Consider the following 18,257-nt stretch of genomic DNA (forward strand, 5'->3'; position numbering starts at 1 on the left):
ATGGTGTATTTTTAAGTTGACAGACCTCAATTTTTTATCCACATTTTTTTAAACTGATATTAGATTGGACACTGAACTGAAAATGTGTTTTGGGCTAGGATGGTTTTTCAGGTTCCTTGAAAATAAATTATAAAGGCTATCTTCTCAACAGTGCTAAATAAAATATGTATTAGTTCATGTTTTTTCCCCACAGTACTTGTAAAAAGAACACAATGAAAGCACAACTGTCATTTAAAAAACACCAAAACACCATATTCTCAACTCAACCATTTATTTGAATTGCAGTCAACTTTTCTCATTTGGACTTATGCAAAATTGCATTATGAAAGTAGTCAATGAATGTTTTTCATTTTTAAGTTATGCATATACTGTATACTGCGTAGCTCTTGAATCAATTGCTGGAATTAAAATGTATTACATGTACTCAAGACAATTTTCTACATTGAACTTTCCCTTCTTTCTTCAAATCACAATAAAACCAAAATTAATATAAAAAATGTACTAATTAAACATCAAAAAGTGTAGAATAAACACGTGTGCTGAGAAGAACCAAGCTAAGCTTCCACATATTTGCTATTGAATTTAAATACATGCTAATATATAAAAACATATTTTATTATACCTTGCTTTTTTTTTTCATAAGTGCTCCAAAAATGTAAATAAAAACAAAAACCATAATAAAAATATTAGATAACTGCTTGCTAAATGAAAAGAAAGTTTCAATGTTTTTTTTTTAAGGAAATGAAACATGGCAATATAGAAACAGGTAAGGATGGGAGCAATATATTTAATATCTTACCTCATAAGCACTTGTTGCTTGCATATGGAAGAACACTGGAAGAAAGACATATGCTGATATTGGAGTTCCAATGATATAGGAAATGTTAATGAGTACAAACTGAGTGCCATACAAGTAATTTTCTGAAGCAACTCCAAGGAGTGTTATAGCTGACATAAAGCTGGCCATCAGTGAAAATGCCACAGGTAGAACAGACATACTTTGGTTAGCAAGAAGATATTCTTTTACTGTTTTTTGATGGCCACCAGAAAATCTGTAATAAATTCCTATTGCTGCTGAAAATGTCAGCATAAGACTGAAGACAACATAGTCAACTGGCCCAAATGTTGATTTTGTAGCTTCCATGATAAATCAAGAAAATGTCCACTTACACAGGTTTTCAGTTCACTTACAGTCTTACCTGTTTTGAAAAAATTCAAGTTTATTAATTTATTTTAACTTTTAACTTACAATAAGTAAAACTTCTATTATATACAAGGTTGAATGATGTTTGAAGGAAAAAACAAAAACAAACCTTGACTTAGTTATTACTTGCACATATAACTAACATGTCATTATTATGCACACATAGAAGTAAGATTCCTGAAATGGAATTTAAATGCAAGCTGTAAGAGGAAGTTAATTACCAATAGAGAACAATGTTCTTAGATTATTATTTCATTCCATCATTTCAAGTTCTTTACATATATATATAAAATTATGTGAGTTAATTTCCATTACAGACATCTGGTTCTTTGTCTTTCAATTATTCATGGAAGGATTGTATATAATTTGCTTTTAATGACAGCTTCCATATTTTAACACATTAGGAGTGAATAATCAGTTAAAATTTTACATGTTCACACATATAGCAAAATTTGCACGTAAACACATACATTACACATGCAATAAACATAAAAGTTACTGAATTTTGTTTTTTTCTCAAAAATATCACCCACATTGCCAATTGCACAAACACTTTCTTTTACATATTTATAATAATGTATATCAAACCAGAATTATGTTTAAAACAAAAAATACAAAACCTTATGCTAAAAACAGCAACACACAATATAGTACATTTAATCTACATTAACTTTACAGCTTCCAAATGTTCATATAACATTTACATATTAATATGCAAAGTAACATCACACCTTCACTTAATTATTTTTCTTTTCTTATAATTGCTTACAATTTGAAACACCCATATTAGGCAAGTATATTGACTTGTACTACCTTGATGGCAATTTACTCAAAAGGATACAAACAATATAACTTTTACGTTTTGCAAAGCTATGCAGTTTGTAAACTAAGTATTTACACAACTGTAAGTAATCTCTATCAAAATATATTTTATCATTTAATATTCTACAGAAGTTTCATCATTAATTAACAATTTTTTCACTATGCTAATTTCATTAAAAATTTTGCAGATGATACACTAAGTAAAATTCCTCGAGTATATCCATACATTTTAATAAATGATCACTACATGTACCTATCAAAAGAAAAAGATGACCTGCTGAAAATTTTATTTTTTGTGATCTTTCTTGTTGACAAGCAAACTTAACTACATTAAAAACTTGAAATTTGGAGTTAGTAGCAATTTAATAAAGGAAATAATATTGAAAATGCTTCAATATATACTTTTACATATTACAACATGATTAATTAAGCAGGTAATATTTCAGTATTAAGTAACAGACAAAGCATTTATACATGAATATGACCCTTGATGGTTAGTTCTAAACCCACAAATTTATTCATATTCAGTAACATAGTTACTTAAATATTCAACAATTAATAAATATACTATATACCTACAATTTATTCACATCCTTTTAGCTGTCAAGTATAACATCTCTGAAACTGAAGGTAAACTTGATAAAATAACCACTTGACTCATCTTGCATGCTGTAATAAGATTAAAAAAAAGATGTTATATGGATATGTACATTAGAAAAACAGTTGGCTAAATTAAAAAGACACAGTTTTTCACTGAACAGAGACAACTTATCATAACATACTATCAGAACTTATCCTTCATGAAGCAGCCAAGTTACACACAACTCTACAGCTCACCATCATGCATACTGAAGCAGCCAGATTACACACAACTCTGCGCATATACGTTTTCACTGAACAGAGACAACTTATCATAACATACTATCAGAACTTATCCTTCATGAAGCAGCCAGATTACACACAACTCTACAGCTCACCATCATGCATACACGTATATACGATATTCAAACTTCAAAGCTACAAAAAAAATCTTTAGATTTATTTTCCCAATATAACCTTACCATAACATAGTTTTTAATTAGATGAACCAGAACTGAAACTTACAGCTTGCATAAGAAGTAATTCTGCTAAAGAACAAGACTGAAGTTATCTTAAGTTCTCAAACAGATGTTACTATTACATGTATATCAGAGTAACATATTTATTAAATCAAAAGATCTAAAGTGTACCTAGAAATACAACTGGCTGTTCCCTGACCTTGAAAAAGCTCCCATAAAAAGTATAGAAAACAAGGAAAAGTAGAGCTACATATATGAAATAAAACACATGGATGTAAGCCAACTAAAATAACCGGTACAACTGATTTTGTTTACTGTACATGAACTGTTGCTTCTTTCCACATTTCTCTTAACATTTTACATTAGTAATACTCAAAAATTAATTTTCGGTTGTACATTGTTACTTATACAATACTATGTAAAGTAACATGATGCCTTATGTTCTAGCTGATAATACAAAGTGTCCAGATATTACAAGCTGTTCTTTAACAAAATTGTTTAACCATTTCTCGGAAACAGAAGCCCTGAGCCTCTACTACAATTTCACTGGGCTAATGAAAGTACACTGCAGCATGCATAAGATATCGTGATTGCAGGATCAACTGAATTAATATTTTAAAGTTATGTGACATACAAGGAACCACATGGTCTTTAAAGGTTATTCATAACACCCATTTTTAAAAAAAATTAAAGTAGAATATCAAAACCACACTTTACGTTTCAATTCATTTGATCCATTCTCATTCTAAACTTTCTTTAAAGTGCCAGCTTCCACTGGTGCTGAAGAAATAATTATTCCAGAGATCAATCACTCTGTTTAAAAAAAAAAAGTATTTAATGAAGCCTGGCCTGCTTTTTTTTTTCTTTTTCCCTAAATCTTGTCTTTTCATTCTTTTGTCTTCATAATATAGTAGGCAAAGACATCACAAGCCTTTATCTTACCATTTTCCCTGATAATTTGTAAATGTTAGTAAGATCTTTTAGTCTTTGTTTCTTAAATGGAAATAAATTAACCTATATACCAATAGCCTTTATATTCTCAAAATCATCTTAGTAGTCTTAATGAATTCTTTCTAACAAGGAAACCAAGAATGTACAGTATCCCAAGTGAGGAAAGCTAGTCATTTGCTTAAAAGATAGTTACTTGTAATCAATACTCCCTATAAATACACAAAAACTTTACTAGTTTGCTAGTACTAACATCAGAACAGTGCTTCAATGGCTTAGGTGACTTACCCACTACAATGATCCTTTCCTTCAGTCATGCTAATATAGATAAAAATCTAATCAATAGTTATATAATCCAAGTTATAATAGTGTACTATAAATAAATGTCATTTACAAAATATTAGTTCAAACTACTAGTCTCTCCCCACTTCTACTGATACATTTTTCATAGTTAACTTTTTGCAACATTTTATAAAAACTATTTGAAAATCTAAGTATAGTATATCTACACCCTTTTGGAAACATTATCCATACAACACGCAGCATCATCAAAAAAGGAAATATTTTCTTTCAGTGAATCAATGTTTTCTTTTGTAATATTGCATTTCACTAAATGGCTTGAAAAAAGTTTTTGTTTTTATTTTTAGCTTCTCTAGCACTGTTTCTATGAAAGAAGCAAGACAAACTTGTCTTTAAATTATCATGGCAACTCTAACACCGCCCTCTTTAAAAATATAAATAATATTAGCAATTTTCTAATCCGCAGGTCTTTTCCCCTATTTACTTACCTACCAAAAGTGAAATGGAGAATCTTGAATATCTTTTCAAATAAATCAAACCATTGAAAAACACTATATGCTGGTGGTGCTTTATCTATTTTGTCTTTCAATTTTTTACTACCAGGAGGTTAATATCTACATGAATCTGGTCAATTCCAATATTTCCTACAGAATGCTTAGGGTCAAGTATATTGCTAAAATTCTCGTTGTTAATATAACATTCGGAAAGATTAATTCACTCCTAGTGACACTTTCTGTACATATACGGATGTTGTCTCAATATTAAACAAAACATTTTACAATATAAATATTATTTAGAAGCAACAAAGCTGAAGATCACATTACTTTAAACATAAGAGTAAAAGAAATCAGCAAGCCCTTATCAAAAATAAACACCAAGTAAATGCAGTCAACTTTTAAATACACGTTTCTCCATATACTGATAACAGTGATGTAGACCCCCCTTCCCAAATATATATACATACATACATACCACACACTTTAACAACTTCACGCTGAAGTAAATCATTTTATAAATTAAAATCCACATTAATAAATTTATCTATAAGCGTTGAAAAACAACCCTACACGTGTACACACATTAATATACTTTACATATTTAAGTTCGTTACCACTGGCAGTGTAGTATTAGTACCACTTTTAACAATTATGTTGTACCGCCAATCTTTAAACTTATGGTACTAAAACTTCTCCAATTATTTCAACAAACTTGTGCATTAAAATAAAACTGTATATCCATTATTCCCAAAATTGCAGGAAAGTTTAGTAACCTATTGCTTAGGCATTTCCACATAGTTACCACACCGACTATAATCCTGAAAATTCAACTCCCCACCTCATGTATCTACAACCTCCGAAAGCAATGTAAAAAAAAATGGAACCGCGCCGTCTAGCGACTAGTTTCACAGCACATACCAGTCAAATATTTAACCATACACTTACAATTAGGAATGTTTCTCCTTCTTCATTTTGATTTTAATATTAGCTCATATCTATGGATTAAATACTATTTTATTTGTGCACTAATTACGCTTTCATATGAATTATTCAGATAAGTAGCCGCATTTAACAGACAAGGTTTTAAAGATTTTTGTAAGTCGTAATATGAATATATACAATATCATGACAGTTGAAGAAAATACTGAAGAAAAGTGATATTTCCAGGCACTTGAAACTTTTCTCTAGTAGACACGGAAAGAAACGCATCAAATTCTCGTCATCACGAATCAGATATCGGCATGTTTCTCAGTCATAAAACACATCATAAAAACTTATGATTGCAAACTAGTGATTCAGTGAAGAAACTGTTGATACCCATGATTAACTACACATTAAAACATTTAATACGATACAAACCTGATATTTATTATGTATAGTAATAGTACACTGTATACTAAGACAACTTGGGCTAGGGATATAACATATTTGACACATTTTCTGTTTTAAATTTGGTTCATTGTAACGCTCCTCACGAGCTTGAAATACCTGTGGTGCTAAAATGCTGTTTGGATATGCAGCAACAATGTGTGTTGTGTTTTCTTATAGCACAGCCACATCGAGGAATTTGCTGTGCCCACCGAGGGGAACCGAACCCCTTATTTTAGTGTGGTAAATCCAAAGACTTGCCGCTGTCCCAGCGGAAGACTGCAGCAGCAAAAGAACTGCTGTAAAAGTCATATTTTATATCTATTGATGACATATATTTTACCATGTTAAAAGTGAATTATCATATCGTCACTCGATAAAAATATTTTTCGTCGATGTGGTGCGCCGTTAAGAGAGTAAAATACATTGATTGTTTGTTTATTTTGTAAATTTCGCACAAAGCTATATGTGATAGCCGTCCATAATTTAGCAGTGTAAGACAAGGCAGCTAGTCATCACCACCCACCGCCAACTCTTGGGCTACTCTTTTACCAACGAAAAGTGGGATTGACCGTCATATTATAACGCCCCCACGGCTGAAAGGGCGAACATGTTTGGTGCGACCGGGATTCGAACCCGCGACTCTTGGATTAGAAGTCGTATGCTTTAACACGCTTGGCCATGAAGGGCCACTAAAATGCATCAGAACATTTAGAAGATGTAAGAAATATTGGGAAGAAACAAAGTGATGCGGTATTTAAAAGGAGGGAAACTTGTTATAATCTATAATTATTACAAAACCAAATTTGTAAATGATATGTTACGTATTATAATTTATCTCAGACGAGACTCCGATTTATCATGTTACGTACGCTAAATATTGTGATTTCAAATAGCTGGAAATTTTAATTTTGAAGTTAATTAAATGTTAATGTGTATTAAATTTATAATATTTGCCAACAAGACTGATACACACAATTTTATTTCTTAATACAAATATATTTTAATATACAAATTATATACAATTGATATTAACATTTATTACAAATATTGGTTTATATACAAGAGTTTAACAAACTTACAAACTATAATGATTATTCTATCTGGTCTAGGACTGAGTATTTAATCGATGGTCCAGGGCCACGATGATCAAATTAATTCTAAGTTGTTAGTGTTACACCTCGCTAAAACTAGCTAGCCTAGTTGGCTTAACGGCGCTTACAAGTTGACTTTTTTTCGGCGAATATATTTAATGTCCTCGTTGAAATAATAACGTTCAAAGTAATTCACTGAAGTTGAACGGTTTGTAATATTTGAAATCTATAAACGTTTCTAGTCAAATTCTGTAGTTTTTTCCGATTAATAAGTGTTAATCAGAAGTTTATCTTCCGAGGCTTATAGTTTACTGACTGTAGCTGGCCAATAATAATAATTGTCTCTCGGCGAGTCGGTTTTATTTACCAATCACACAAGATTCTCGAGCTTCCAACACTGTTTGAAAACAAATATTGTTGATTCTTGATCTCGAGATTCTTCTACAAATTTAGATAACAGGTGAAACTTGCTCAATATACACCCAACAATATACGTTACATACGTCAAATTGAAACACACGTAGGTATTAATATAAATGTACAACGGTAAATCCTTTACAGATGTTACTTTATTGTTAGCTTTTGTTCGTATAACTAGAGTGCCTATGTGTGCATTCACTGTATTCAGTAGTTTGAATGGAGACATCAACTGCAGCTGCACAGCAACTCACATCTAGTGAGTTATGGTTAAAGTCTGTTAGCTTTTATCTTGCTAAGATAATATACAGTACTACTTCCTCTCTCACATGTCTCTTATGCAGTGCAAACAACAGAAAAAAGGGGGGAAACACGAACAACGACAAGTTTTCCTCCCACCAGTAGAACCCTATGCGCTAGTATAACCAACAAAATTGAAACAAGAAATATGTTTCATCTATATGAAAGGAGAGTAGGAAGTCACAACTTATTCAACAAAACGTGAAAAACAGCTGTATGAATGTCAAAAGAACAAGTTGAAATAAAAGATAAAGCGGCCGAGTTTTCGGACCAGAGTACTTTTACAATTCAAACTAAGCTGTAATATTTCAAACTTACATCATTAAGATTCAAATAAAGTAACAATGTCACTTCAGAACTTTATATTTACCAGTATTTGCAGTCGTCATAAAACAGACCAGATTTTGCTACCATATTAAAACATATCAAACTTAATGTACGATTGTTAACAATAATTGTTATCATTATATTATAATTCATCATGTTCATAGACATATGTATAAATTATACGTTTTTAGTGTATTTTCAATATACGTTCAATGTTTTGGAATCATCTATTTAAATCAATATTTGTCATTAGGAACACTAATTTATCATCATATCTGGCATCATTAGGATTGACAACATGTGTAATATTTCTGTCTTTCCTTAACGCAAAACTAAAACATCAGTTGAAAGCGGTAAAGATAATGAAAACTATGCCTGATACCGGTGAGGGTTTTGTAAGGGGTCTGATAATTACAAGCAACACAAGAACAGTGATGTTTAGGCAGAAAAGTTAGAAGATCAGAAACAAGCAAAATATATACCTAAACAAGATCTGCCGATAGAAATAATAAATAATTAGTTGTATAAGTAAAGGAATTTAGGTCTAATATTATAGGAGGGTTCCAAAAATCTTCGTAAAAAATGAAAAAAAAACTCAGCTAGATCTAAATTTAAATGAAAGAATATCAATGAAGAAAGACAATGGAAATTCAATACGAACTATAAAAGAAATTTAGATGAACAAGATTTGGATATGAGGAAAATAGTTGAAAGGTTGTAACGAACTAAAATTACACGTTGCTACAACCAGAGCTCAACAAAAATAATTTATTAAACTGTAACAGCACTTGGAATAAAATTGAGCATTTACTAAAAAACAAAGTTAATAAACACATGCCTATCCAGGACTTAACATTGTTGACTTCAGGAAACATCTCATACTAAGCTTAATATCCTAGTCCTGCCATCCACCTTCTACAGACAACATCTCACCAACTCACTCACTCCAGCAAGTTGGCTGTCAAGCTTCCCTCTGCTTCCTTCGCTTCCCTCGACTCGTCTCTTTTATTCCGTGACTTGTTCACAGCTTCTCCCGATTCTCTTCATAAAACTCGACGAATGAATAGTTTGTTGTTTTTTTTTCTTTTGAATCTCGGGAACGCATATAAACTCAAAAGTTGCGCGCCCTCTAATTCATAGTCGTGAGTGGAGTGAAAAGAAACTGACGTTTTTGACCGCCCCTGATTATTTTTTCATTCTCCCCGGGGAATGAAAGCATAATTTAATCAAAATCACCACCAAGTTATCGGCGCCTGTTATCAGGCGAGTAACGACAGCCTGTCTAGCAACAATAGTGGACTTGTTAAATATAGGAATAAAGCTGTTAGGAGTAGTTAATCCAGTTCGGCATGAACAAACTTAAAGGTATGTGTGCAGTATAAAGCGATAAACAATAACTAGCATAATATAATAATTTAAAAGTACAAGTTTTTGAAGAATGTAACTAGACATACACATTTCACATTCATGAGCATGTTTCGCATTTGTGGCACCTGAAAGTCAGTAAAACCTTGATTTCCTAGTCTAGACAGTGGACAAATCTATCCCAAATAGAGTATATTCCAAGTTTAAAAGCTGGTAGATCATTCTGTAGATGTTTTTGTATCATTTTTAAATATAAAAAAGTTTGAAGAGTTCCATGTTTTAAATATAACAATTCAAGATAAATTAACTATTCAGGCTGCTACATCTACTTTGATTTTATAGACAGAATTATGACGTATAATTGAAATTCATTTTGTTACAAGTCATAAATACTCGGTACAATGATTGTGGAAGGGCCGAGTATTAGTTACCATAATCGGCAAAGTATAAACAAATAAAACCCAGTCTGTGATACCAATAATTTATAAACACCAGACAGGTTTCGAGATGCTTAAAATTGCGTGTGAAATAATACAGACCATATTTGTTGTCGTGACTTAGGCTTACCATTCTTCCACTGGAGGTATGACCGACTCGCAACCGGCCTGGGCGCTATCGGTATCACTCAAAGTTCCGCTACTCTCGCTCGTTGAACTGTCCTTATCACTAGAACTTGTCAGATCTGTGTCAAAAGTAACTGTTTTACGTTCGTTCAGAGTAGGTTTGAATTGATATGGCGCTACTCGACACTGTTCAGAACACAAAGTCAAAACAGACTCCGCCTCTATTTCTCCGTATGCACTGGTCATGTTTATTTACATTCAAAGCGCTGGCGTTGGCGCTTTGTTTGGCAACTATTACGTCACAGTACTTTTCCTAGTGGCAAATGTAAACACTAAAACGTTCGGATTGCTGCTCGGAATAGGCTCTTTTTGCACCAAGTTCTATGTTTCATTTATTAGCACATATTTTTTCTAAAAAATGTGAACCTGCAAAATTAATCAGTATGAGTAGTTCTTTTGACTGCAAAGTTTTCTTTTTTCTGTAAAATTCACCTTTAAAGCAAGAGTCAATTGTCATGGGTCATTGTCCTGGATCCGGTTGGGGCCCTCAAACCTTTTAATTCACATGAAGGGAGTCTCAGACTAAAATAGTTCGGGAATCACTGGTTTAAGTATAAAAAAGCGATAATTTTTTGAAGGATTGATACATTGTTCCCTTGTTATATATATATATATATATATATTACATTTCAAAAAACGATCAAATTATATTTTTGATCTAAATCCTAATGAAACTTCATAAGTTTTGGCGCCAACTTAGCAGATCTAGTTTCATCCTAAATCATAATGTGGTGCAGTTATATTTATAGTTCAAAATATTTTTTATGCCTTCGTCTATCTCTAAAAAACATCGTTATATCATTTCTTAAAATTTTTATATAAAGATAAATAATTTATTGCGTTTATCATTCTGAATTAAATTTATAGTAGATTCTTTTACATTTTTGAATCCATTTATTTGTTAATGGTAGATTGCTTTAGTTTATGGAATGACTACAAGATATTTATTGCAGCCACGTAATGTAATGAATGTTATCTTTGAAGCCTGCAGAATATCATTATTATTTTATTTTGTAATATTTGATGAGGTCAGATTCGGGTGGATCTAAGTGTTATGTGGCCCAGCATAACCAAGTGATTAGGGCGCTAGACTCGAAATCTTTGGGTCGCAGGTTCTCATCTCCGTCCTACTAAACACGCTCGCCCTTTCAGCTTTGTGCGAAATTCATAAATTAAGTGTTATGAATGTTGATAACGAGTTTTAAAAGTAGTTGTCTCAACTGAACTTTAGTTGTCTCAACTGAACTTGAAAGACTGTCGTGATTATTTAATAAGTATATATGTACTGAAATGTGACGTGTGACCACTTCATGAAACAAACATTTTAGTATCGAGCTTCAGTATTTAGCCATAGTCGACTAGAATTACTTTGTTACCAATTGACCAAACAGGGTTCCCTGGTGAGCCAGCAGTAAGTTTACCAACTCACACTTTGAAATTCGGCGATTCAACTTCCTCGTGGAGTATAGAATGCAGATAGTCTATAATATAGCTTTATGCTAAAAAAAAAAAAAAAAGACTTAACACGAAACTAAAAGAATGAATGTGATCATATAAAATGGTGGCAACAAAGAACATCAAAACAAAATTATCACAGCCTCCAAAGAAACGATATGATAAATAAGTAAAATGTACTCGATCCTTGAAACTATGTAGAAACAAAGTAAGGTTATTAGTTCAGCACGTTGTTTTCAACTTATTAACGCCTATAGGATCAGGTGTAATGTGTTTGTTTGTTTTGAAAATTGCAATTTAAAGATGCATCAAAAGAAATTAATGCATCTAATATGAAGATATGATGAGGTTGCATCTATGCACCTTATATATTTCTTCTTTGACTTTACATCTAACTGAAATCTGTTCACTTTCAACCCCTCAGTAACGTCATATAAATAAATAAATAATATTATGTAAATTAACATTTGACAACTCTGTTGTTTCTACATTTTTTTAAAATTTCTTCCGCAACCTGATCTTGTAGTTGTAGAATATTGTTTTTACATGAAGATATGACTTCGTTCTATTGGCTTCCGTCATGGTGTTGTCTTCAGAACTGGAGACCACTTGACATCTCCCCGCTAATAGCACAATATACAAACAGCATCAGTCATTTGTTTTCATCACATGCAATTCAATGGCATTATGGTTAACTGAAAATATATTAATTTTTGAAGACCACTGTTTCTGTGTTTTATATTTTATTATTCTAGTTTTGGCAGCACAAGTTTTCCAGAAGAACTCTAATCATACTGGTAATATTTATGTCTTTCAGTTGTAATAATCCAAGAAAACTTTTATCGATGCTGACCTTACTATTTTCAGTCAGTGATGTTTTAGTAACTATATCAAAGGGAAAGAATGTAGTTCATGTCTAGAGTACAATGAAACATAATCGAAATGTACTGAGCATTTTCAGTAGCAGCCATCACATAAGCTTGGATGTTGTTGGTCAGCTAATATATCAGTTCGCCCTAGATATCTTTTTCCAGACAATGAGTATGGACTTATTGTGTGGTAACTGTTCTTAAGCAAGAGTAATCAATAAGTGGACAGGAGTCTAAGTATAGAACGGCTGCACATTTTGAATTGACGTCCAAATCATGGGCAATTAGCCTCTCTCTGGTGGCTCAGTGATAATTCAGCGCTTGCTATAATGCTAAAAATTGAGTTACGATACCTCCCATGGGCAGATAACAGATACCCTCTTGTGTATCCTTGTGCTTTACAAAAAACAATAGAACATGTGCGACTTTGTTATTTAATTTTTAAAATTATTTTAGCTTTTTTGAGTAACAACTTTTGAACCTTTAAATTAATTTAGATTCCTAAATAATATGCACGTGTAGTTTTGCTTTCTTTCTGTACTTAAAAAAAACAGTCCTTGATATTAGATGTTTGATTTCTTCAATTTCCGTGATAACGTAACAGTAAGTTGAGTTTGATTATTTAAGTCAGCCGTTTACTGTTTCCGATGCTTCATCATCTTAAATATAACTTTAAATCTCGTATCTGTTGATACTTTTACGCTGTCACATAATTCATTTTGAACTTACCTTGATGTTTCTTGAATCCCAACATGATCCTTTTTTTATTTACTTGTTTTGTTGAGTTTCACGCAAAATTCCTCGAGGGTGAACTGCGCTAACCGTTCCCTATTTTGATATGATAGCCTAGGAGAAGGCAAGTAATCAATACCACCCACAGCCAACTTTTGGGCTACTTTTTTAACAACGAAAAGTTGGACTGACCATCATATTATAATATCCACACAATTGAAAGGACGAGCATGTTCTGTGATGGGATTTGAATCCGCTACCCGCAGACGATATCAGACCTCCATTATTACAATTCCATGTTTGTTATTGGTTTCTCCACTGTGTTTGGAATTAAGAAAGATTTCACATAACTCCATTTTATTGTATAACTATTCTCTAGGTCTGCTCTACAAGAAATACAGTTTTAGACTTATCATAACAGTTGCTTTGAAGGTTCACATATCTAACGATTCTTGTAAAGTAGATTAGGTTTCTCTAACTGGTTAACGTTAATATCACTATGTTTAATCAGCTGTCTTGCCATGTAATCGATTCATTATTTATGTAGGATAAAACGAAAAAGCCATTATTAAAACTCACTGGTGAGCATTTGTTTATGTTATTTTGTGCTATTGTGAAAATAATGTATTATTTCCCAATGAAGTGTCAAGTTTTGAAACATAAAAACTATATATTCTTATATTTTCTGCTCAGTAGCATTTTCTGTTTAAATTGATGGAGTAGCAATGAGCTCAGAAAAATTTCTACCATTAGTATAATTCAATGTCAAATTTACAAAAGTAATTATTTTTGTAACCAGATCTGATACAAATAGAAGTATTAAACCACTAGTTTTCACAAACAGGAATTAGCAATGACCATCTATAATACAAACATGAATGATTTATTTTTAGTTAGAACTGGCGTCTATGAAAAACAAATGATAATCCAGAAACGCAACAAAGAATCGTTGTATAAACATAACTGCTACATCAGTGTATTTTTTATATACCTGAGAAATCACAGTCACAATTATGAACGACCACAAATAATTCTGATATTTAAAATTATCTGTAATTAAAATCCTCGGTTTGAAGTAATCACTTTCAGAATTAAAGGATGTTAGGTTCAAGAAGTCTTGACAGAAAATAAAATAAAAAACATATAATCTTCAGGAGTAAACCGAAGGGGAATTTTTTGAAAGTGCTCGATGTGTAGTCACATAAAAATCATAGATATTAAAAAGTAATAGTGAAAGTTAATGTATCAGAAATGAATTTGAACATTATTTGGTATTTCATATGCATTATTGTGATGCTACCTAAAATTGTTCAATTTTGGTAAGAGTGTGTAACATGACAGCTCCTTCTAACGCAAATATTTATAACACTTAAATAATAAAATATGTCCGGATCAGAGATTTAGAATTTCAGTTTTACTTAATTGGTTCGAAAATTAAAAGGAATGTGGATCAACTTAGGGTATCAGAACCATCTAGAAATATACTTACCACAAGTTGTAGCCCAACAGTTATAAATAAAGTGCGGTATCAAAAATCAGTGACAAAAGTCATCCAAATACCCAAGAGTATGAAACATAATCAAATACCAAGAAAAGGATAAAGTCTATTTTTCACACTCTCCCCCCTTATGTTTTATTTTATATATCTTGTTTATTATTTGCTGTGTTAAATGACTGACCTTAGCAATTCCTGTTTATGGACTAAATTTTGAAATAGTCTACTAACACTTAGTACAGTGTAGAGAACGAACACTTGATAAGATGTTTTTCAACTTTATTTTCTTTATTGTTTTGCGTGTCTTAGTCCCACACTTTAATTGATTTCTGATGCTTGTCTACAGGCTTTTCACCTACGACCTGGAAGATAACCGAAATAAACAGGTGTTTCCAATATTGTTTATATGCTACTACCTCAGCTTTTTCCTTTTTTTTTTTGCATATTTTGCAGTTTCTTCATCTAGTAAAAGAAACACATTTTTATTTTCGTGTTGAAAAAAACAGATTCTTTATGTGTACAATCTCTTCCAATGCTTTGTAATTATTACTCCTTCCTATGGGTCATGCATCACAAGTGGTTAACATTGAAGAACTTTGAATCTTGTTGCTGCAGAAACGCTCTCCACACTTTGGTGATATGGTGCTGTTGACTGCAGTCTTGGTCAAAATGTTCTATATTGATGCTATTGTCTACGTGAATGGAGTGGTTAAAAAGTGTCTGAGAAGTAACATGGAAGGCAGCGTAAGAGCGAATAAACAAGTACGAGTTGTTATCTGGTTTAAGTTGTTTTGATCATTTGTTCATTCAAAACACACATACACACTTGTTTTGTATAAAAGGGTGTGTTTTGGTATAATAGTTTTCGGAACAGATCAAATCTTTGTTCAAACAATTTATCTGAACTTGATGTAGAGTTATGTCTCGTTACGTGGCAGAGATTATAAGGCATCAAATTATTTGACTGTCCAGAAACGGTATGAAGCAAATGGACATTGTCGGGAAAGTAGGGTACTCCGAATGTACTGTATCCAGAATCCTAAAATGTCGTTGTACTACAGGAAACGTTGTTCCAGGAAAGTTTAGTGATAAACGTTGAAACACTACTGCTCAAGATGACCGTGTCTTGATCAGGTTAACACGTCAGAGTCGAAAGAAGTCTTGAAACATCATACGATAGGAATACCACAAACACATTTATTCTAGAGTATCCAGAGAAACAGTGAATAAGAGAATCACTAAACAATTCTTTTTTGCAAGAAGGTTTATCTGCAAAACAATGTTAACCAGAATTCATTACTGTCGCGGTATTAATTTGGCAAGAGAGTATGTCATCTTACAGTTAGGACACTGGTGATATGCCATCTTTTCACACGTGTCCTGTTTCCGGCTTTTTAAAGCTTTTGGTACGATTCGTATTCGTCGTTTGTGTACAAAACAGGTGAGGGAAGGCTGCCTTTCCCTGCTCTTCCTGTTCTTCAGGAAAATGTCAATGGCGCTTTACACAGGTATCGTATGATGATATTTCTGCCATATGCTAGAGCAGAGTTTGGCAATAACTTTGTGTTCCAGGATAACAATGTCGCTGCCACACAGTGCGTGTATTGTACACAATTATCTCAACCAGGAGGACGTTACAAGACTGCCATGACCAGTAAAATCTACAGATTGTAATCTCAATGAGAAATACTGGTTAGAACTGAGCCGGAAAATTGCTTACCACAACCATAAACCAGCTATTATGGTTAAGTTACAGTATTTTCAAGTAACAATTTGAGATAAAATTACAGTAGATTAAATCAATAACCTCATCGACAGCATGAAACTTCCCTTGCGAAGGTTATTAGAGTAAGTGGTGAAATAAACAAGCACTGAATGTTTAATATGAACTTATAAAATGTTGCATATGTTATTTATAATAATTTGACGTTATATGTTGTTATTATTCATGTTTTGGCAAGGTTTTGTTGTGATAAGTGAAATGTTGAATTACACATCTTTCTATAAGTGTCTGATAAAATTGTTTACGATTCCAATACATCGTTCTTGACATTTATGGGACCAGTGTCATTATATAAATTACATATGTAGATGTTTAATACAACATGTATTTCTCAGTTTGATAGGTATGAATGTATTTGTATTCCATTCCAATTATTGGGATAATAATTATCTTTTATGTTACAAAATATATAATCATTTTGGTGAAGACTGTAGATGCTTTTTTTACTTTATCAATTCAAAACTAGGAACGGCAATTTGAGTAGCAACAAAAACTATAACAAAAAACAACATACAATAATCGTTGATATATTATACATGCATGATATATATGCATTTATATATATTCGTTCTGTATTTGTTGATATTTCTAACAGGCAAAGATCGAAAATCGGTACATTCATATTTGTATTTATCGAATTCTTGTTACATGTTTAACAAAACATGATTGCTTTTAAAAAGCTCTGGAATTGCTAACAAAAAAATCGAGGAACTTTTAATTATTTTCAGGCATTAGAAAACAAAATCGTACAATATAGTTTTTACATATTTTCCAACAGATGGAAGCACATACATTAAACATTGGAAAAATGTCTTTTTTTTCTCTCTCTCTCTCTCTTTGAAACAAATATATTTTAATCCACATTATATCTAACGATGAAAGTCTGTGTTATACGTTTTCTTTATGTTTTCATAACACCAGTAGTATTACCAACCACATCTTACCGAATGCGATATTGTGCCGGCCTTCAGTTTCTTCTACGTTATCTTCCATTCCCGTTAAGAAATCCAACTTAGAAGCTTAGAATCTCTTCCCGTTCAGCTAAGAAAACCAATTTAAGAAATGCTGTTAAAGAACTGATTAATTTGTCAGAATTTTACAAAAGTTAGTCAAGCCATGTTTATTGTTTAGTAACATATAAGGCCCAGCATAGCCAAGTGGTTAGGGCACTCGACTCGCAGTCTCAGTGTAGAATCTCCGCCACATCAAACGTGTTCGCCCTTTCAGCCGTGTGGGCGCTATAAAGTTACGGTCAATCCTACTATTCGTTGGTAAAAGAGTAGCCCAAGTGTTGACATTGGGCGGAGATGACTAGCTGCCTTCCCTCTAGTTTACATTGCAAAATTAGGGACGGCTAGCGCAGATAGCCATCGTGTAGCTTTGCTTGAAATTCAAACCAAACCTACTTTTGTACGCTACCTCAATTATAATTGTGTTTTTATTCAAATGTAGCCAATACCTTTGCAATTTTCGTCCTTCGTAATTGTTGGATTTTTATTTATTTTGTAAAAATGTTGTACCACTATTTAACATGTAGTTGGCCTTGTTATTTTTAATCTTCTTTTTGATAATTATTATCTTATTCAGTTTTGACATAATA

At 32.2% G+C, this 18,257-nt stretch overlaps 1 protein-coding gene across 7 annotated transcripts in view; it reads right to left on the bottom strand.

Annotated features, from left to right (window-relative positions):
• The window catches only part of LOC143233857 (putative sodium-dependent multivitamin transporter), a 35,585-nt gene extending 25,200 nt beyond the window's left edge, over positions 1 to 10,385 (bottom strand). Inside the window, exons 1-4 of one of the 7 annotated variants that reach the window (XM_076470654.1) lie at positions 5,603 to 5,701; positions 4,321 to 4,350; positions 2,606 to 2,695; positions 800 to 1,199 (exon numbers count right to left, since the gene is read on the bottom strand). In XM_076470654.1, coding sequence (XP_076326769.1) covers positions 800 to 1,144 — 345 coding nt within the window. In that variant the 5' untranslated portion in view covers positions 1,145 to 1,199; positions 2,606 to 2,695; positions 4,321 to 4,350; positions 5,603 to 5,701. Of the gene's footprint in view, positions 1 to 799; positions 1,200 to 2,605; positions 2,696 to 3,801; positions 3,822 to 4,320; positions 4,351 to 4,820; positions 5,408 to 5,443; positions 5,709 to 10,267 lie in introns of those variants that run through there. The other 6 variants (XM_076470653.1, XM_076470656.1, XM_076470651.1 and 3 more) reach the window with 6 other exon arrangements.
• Between the last annotated feature and the right edge of the window lie 7,872 nt (positions 10,386 to 18,257).

The sequence above is a fragment of the Tachypleus tridentatus genome, chromosome 12, assembly GCF_004210375.1.
Source record: "Tachypleus tridentatus isolate NWPU-2018 chromosome 12, ASM421037v1, whole genome shotgun sequence".
Taxonomy (NCBI): domain Eukaryota; kingdom Metazoa; phylum Arthropoda; class Merostomata; order Xiphosura; family Limulidae; genus Tachypleus; species Tachypleus tridentatus.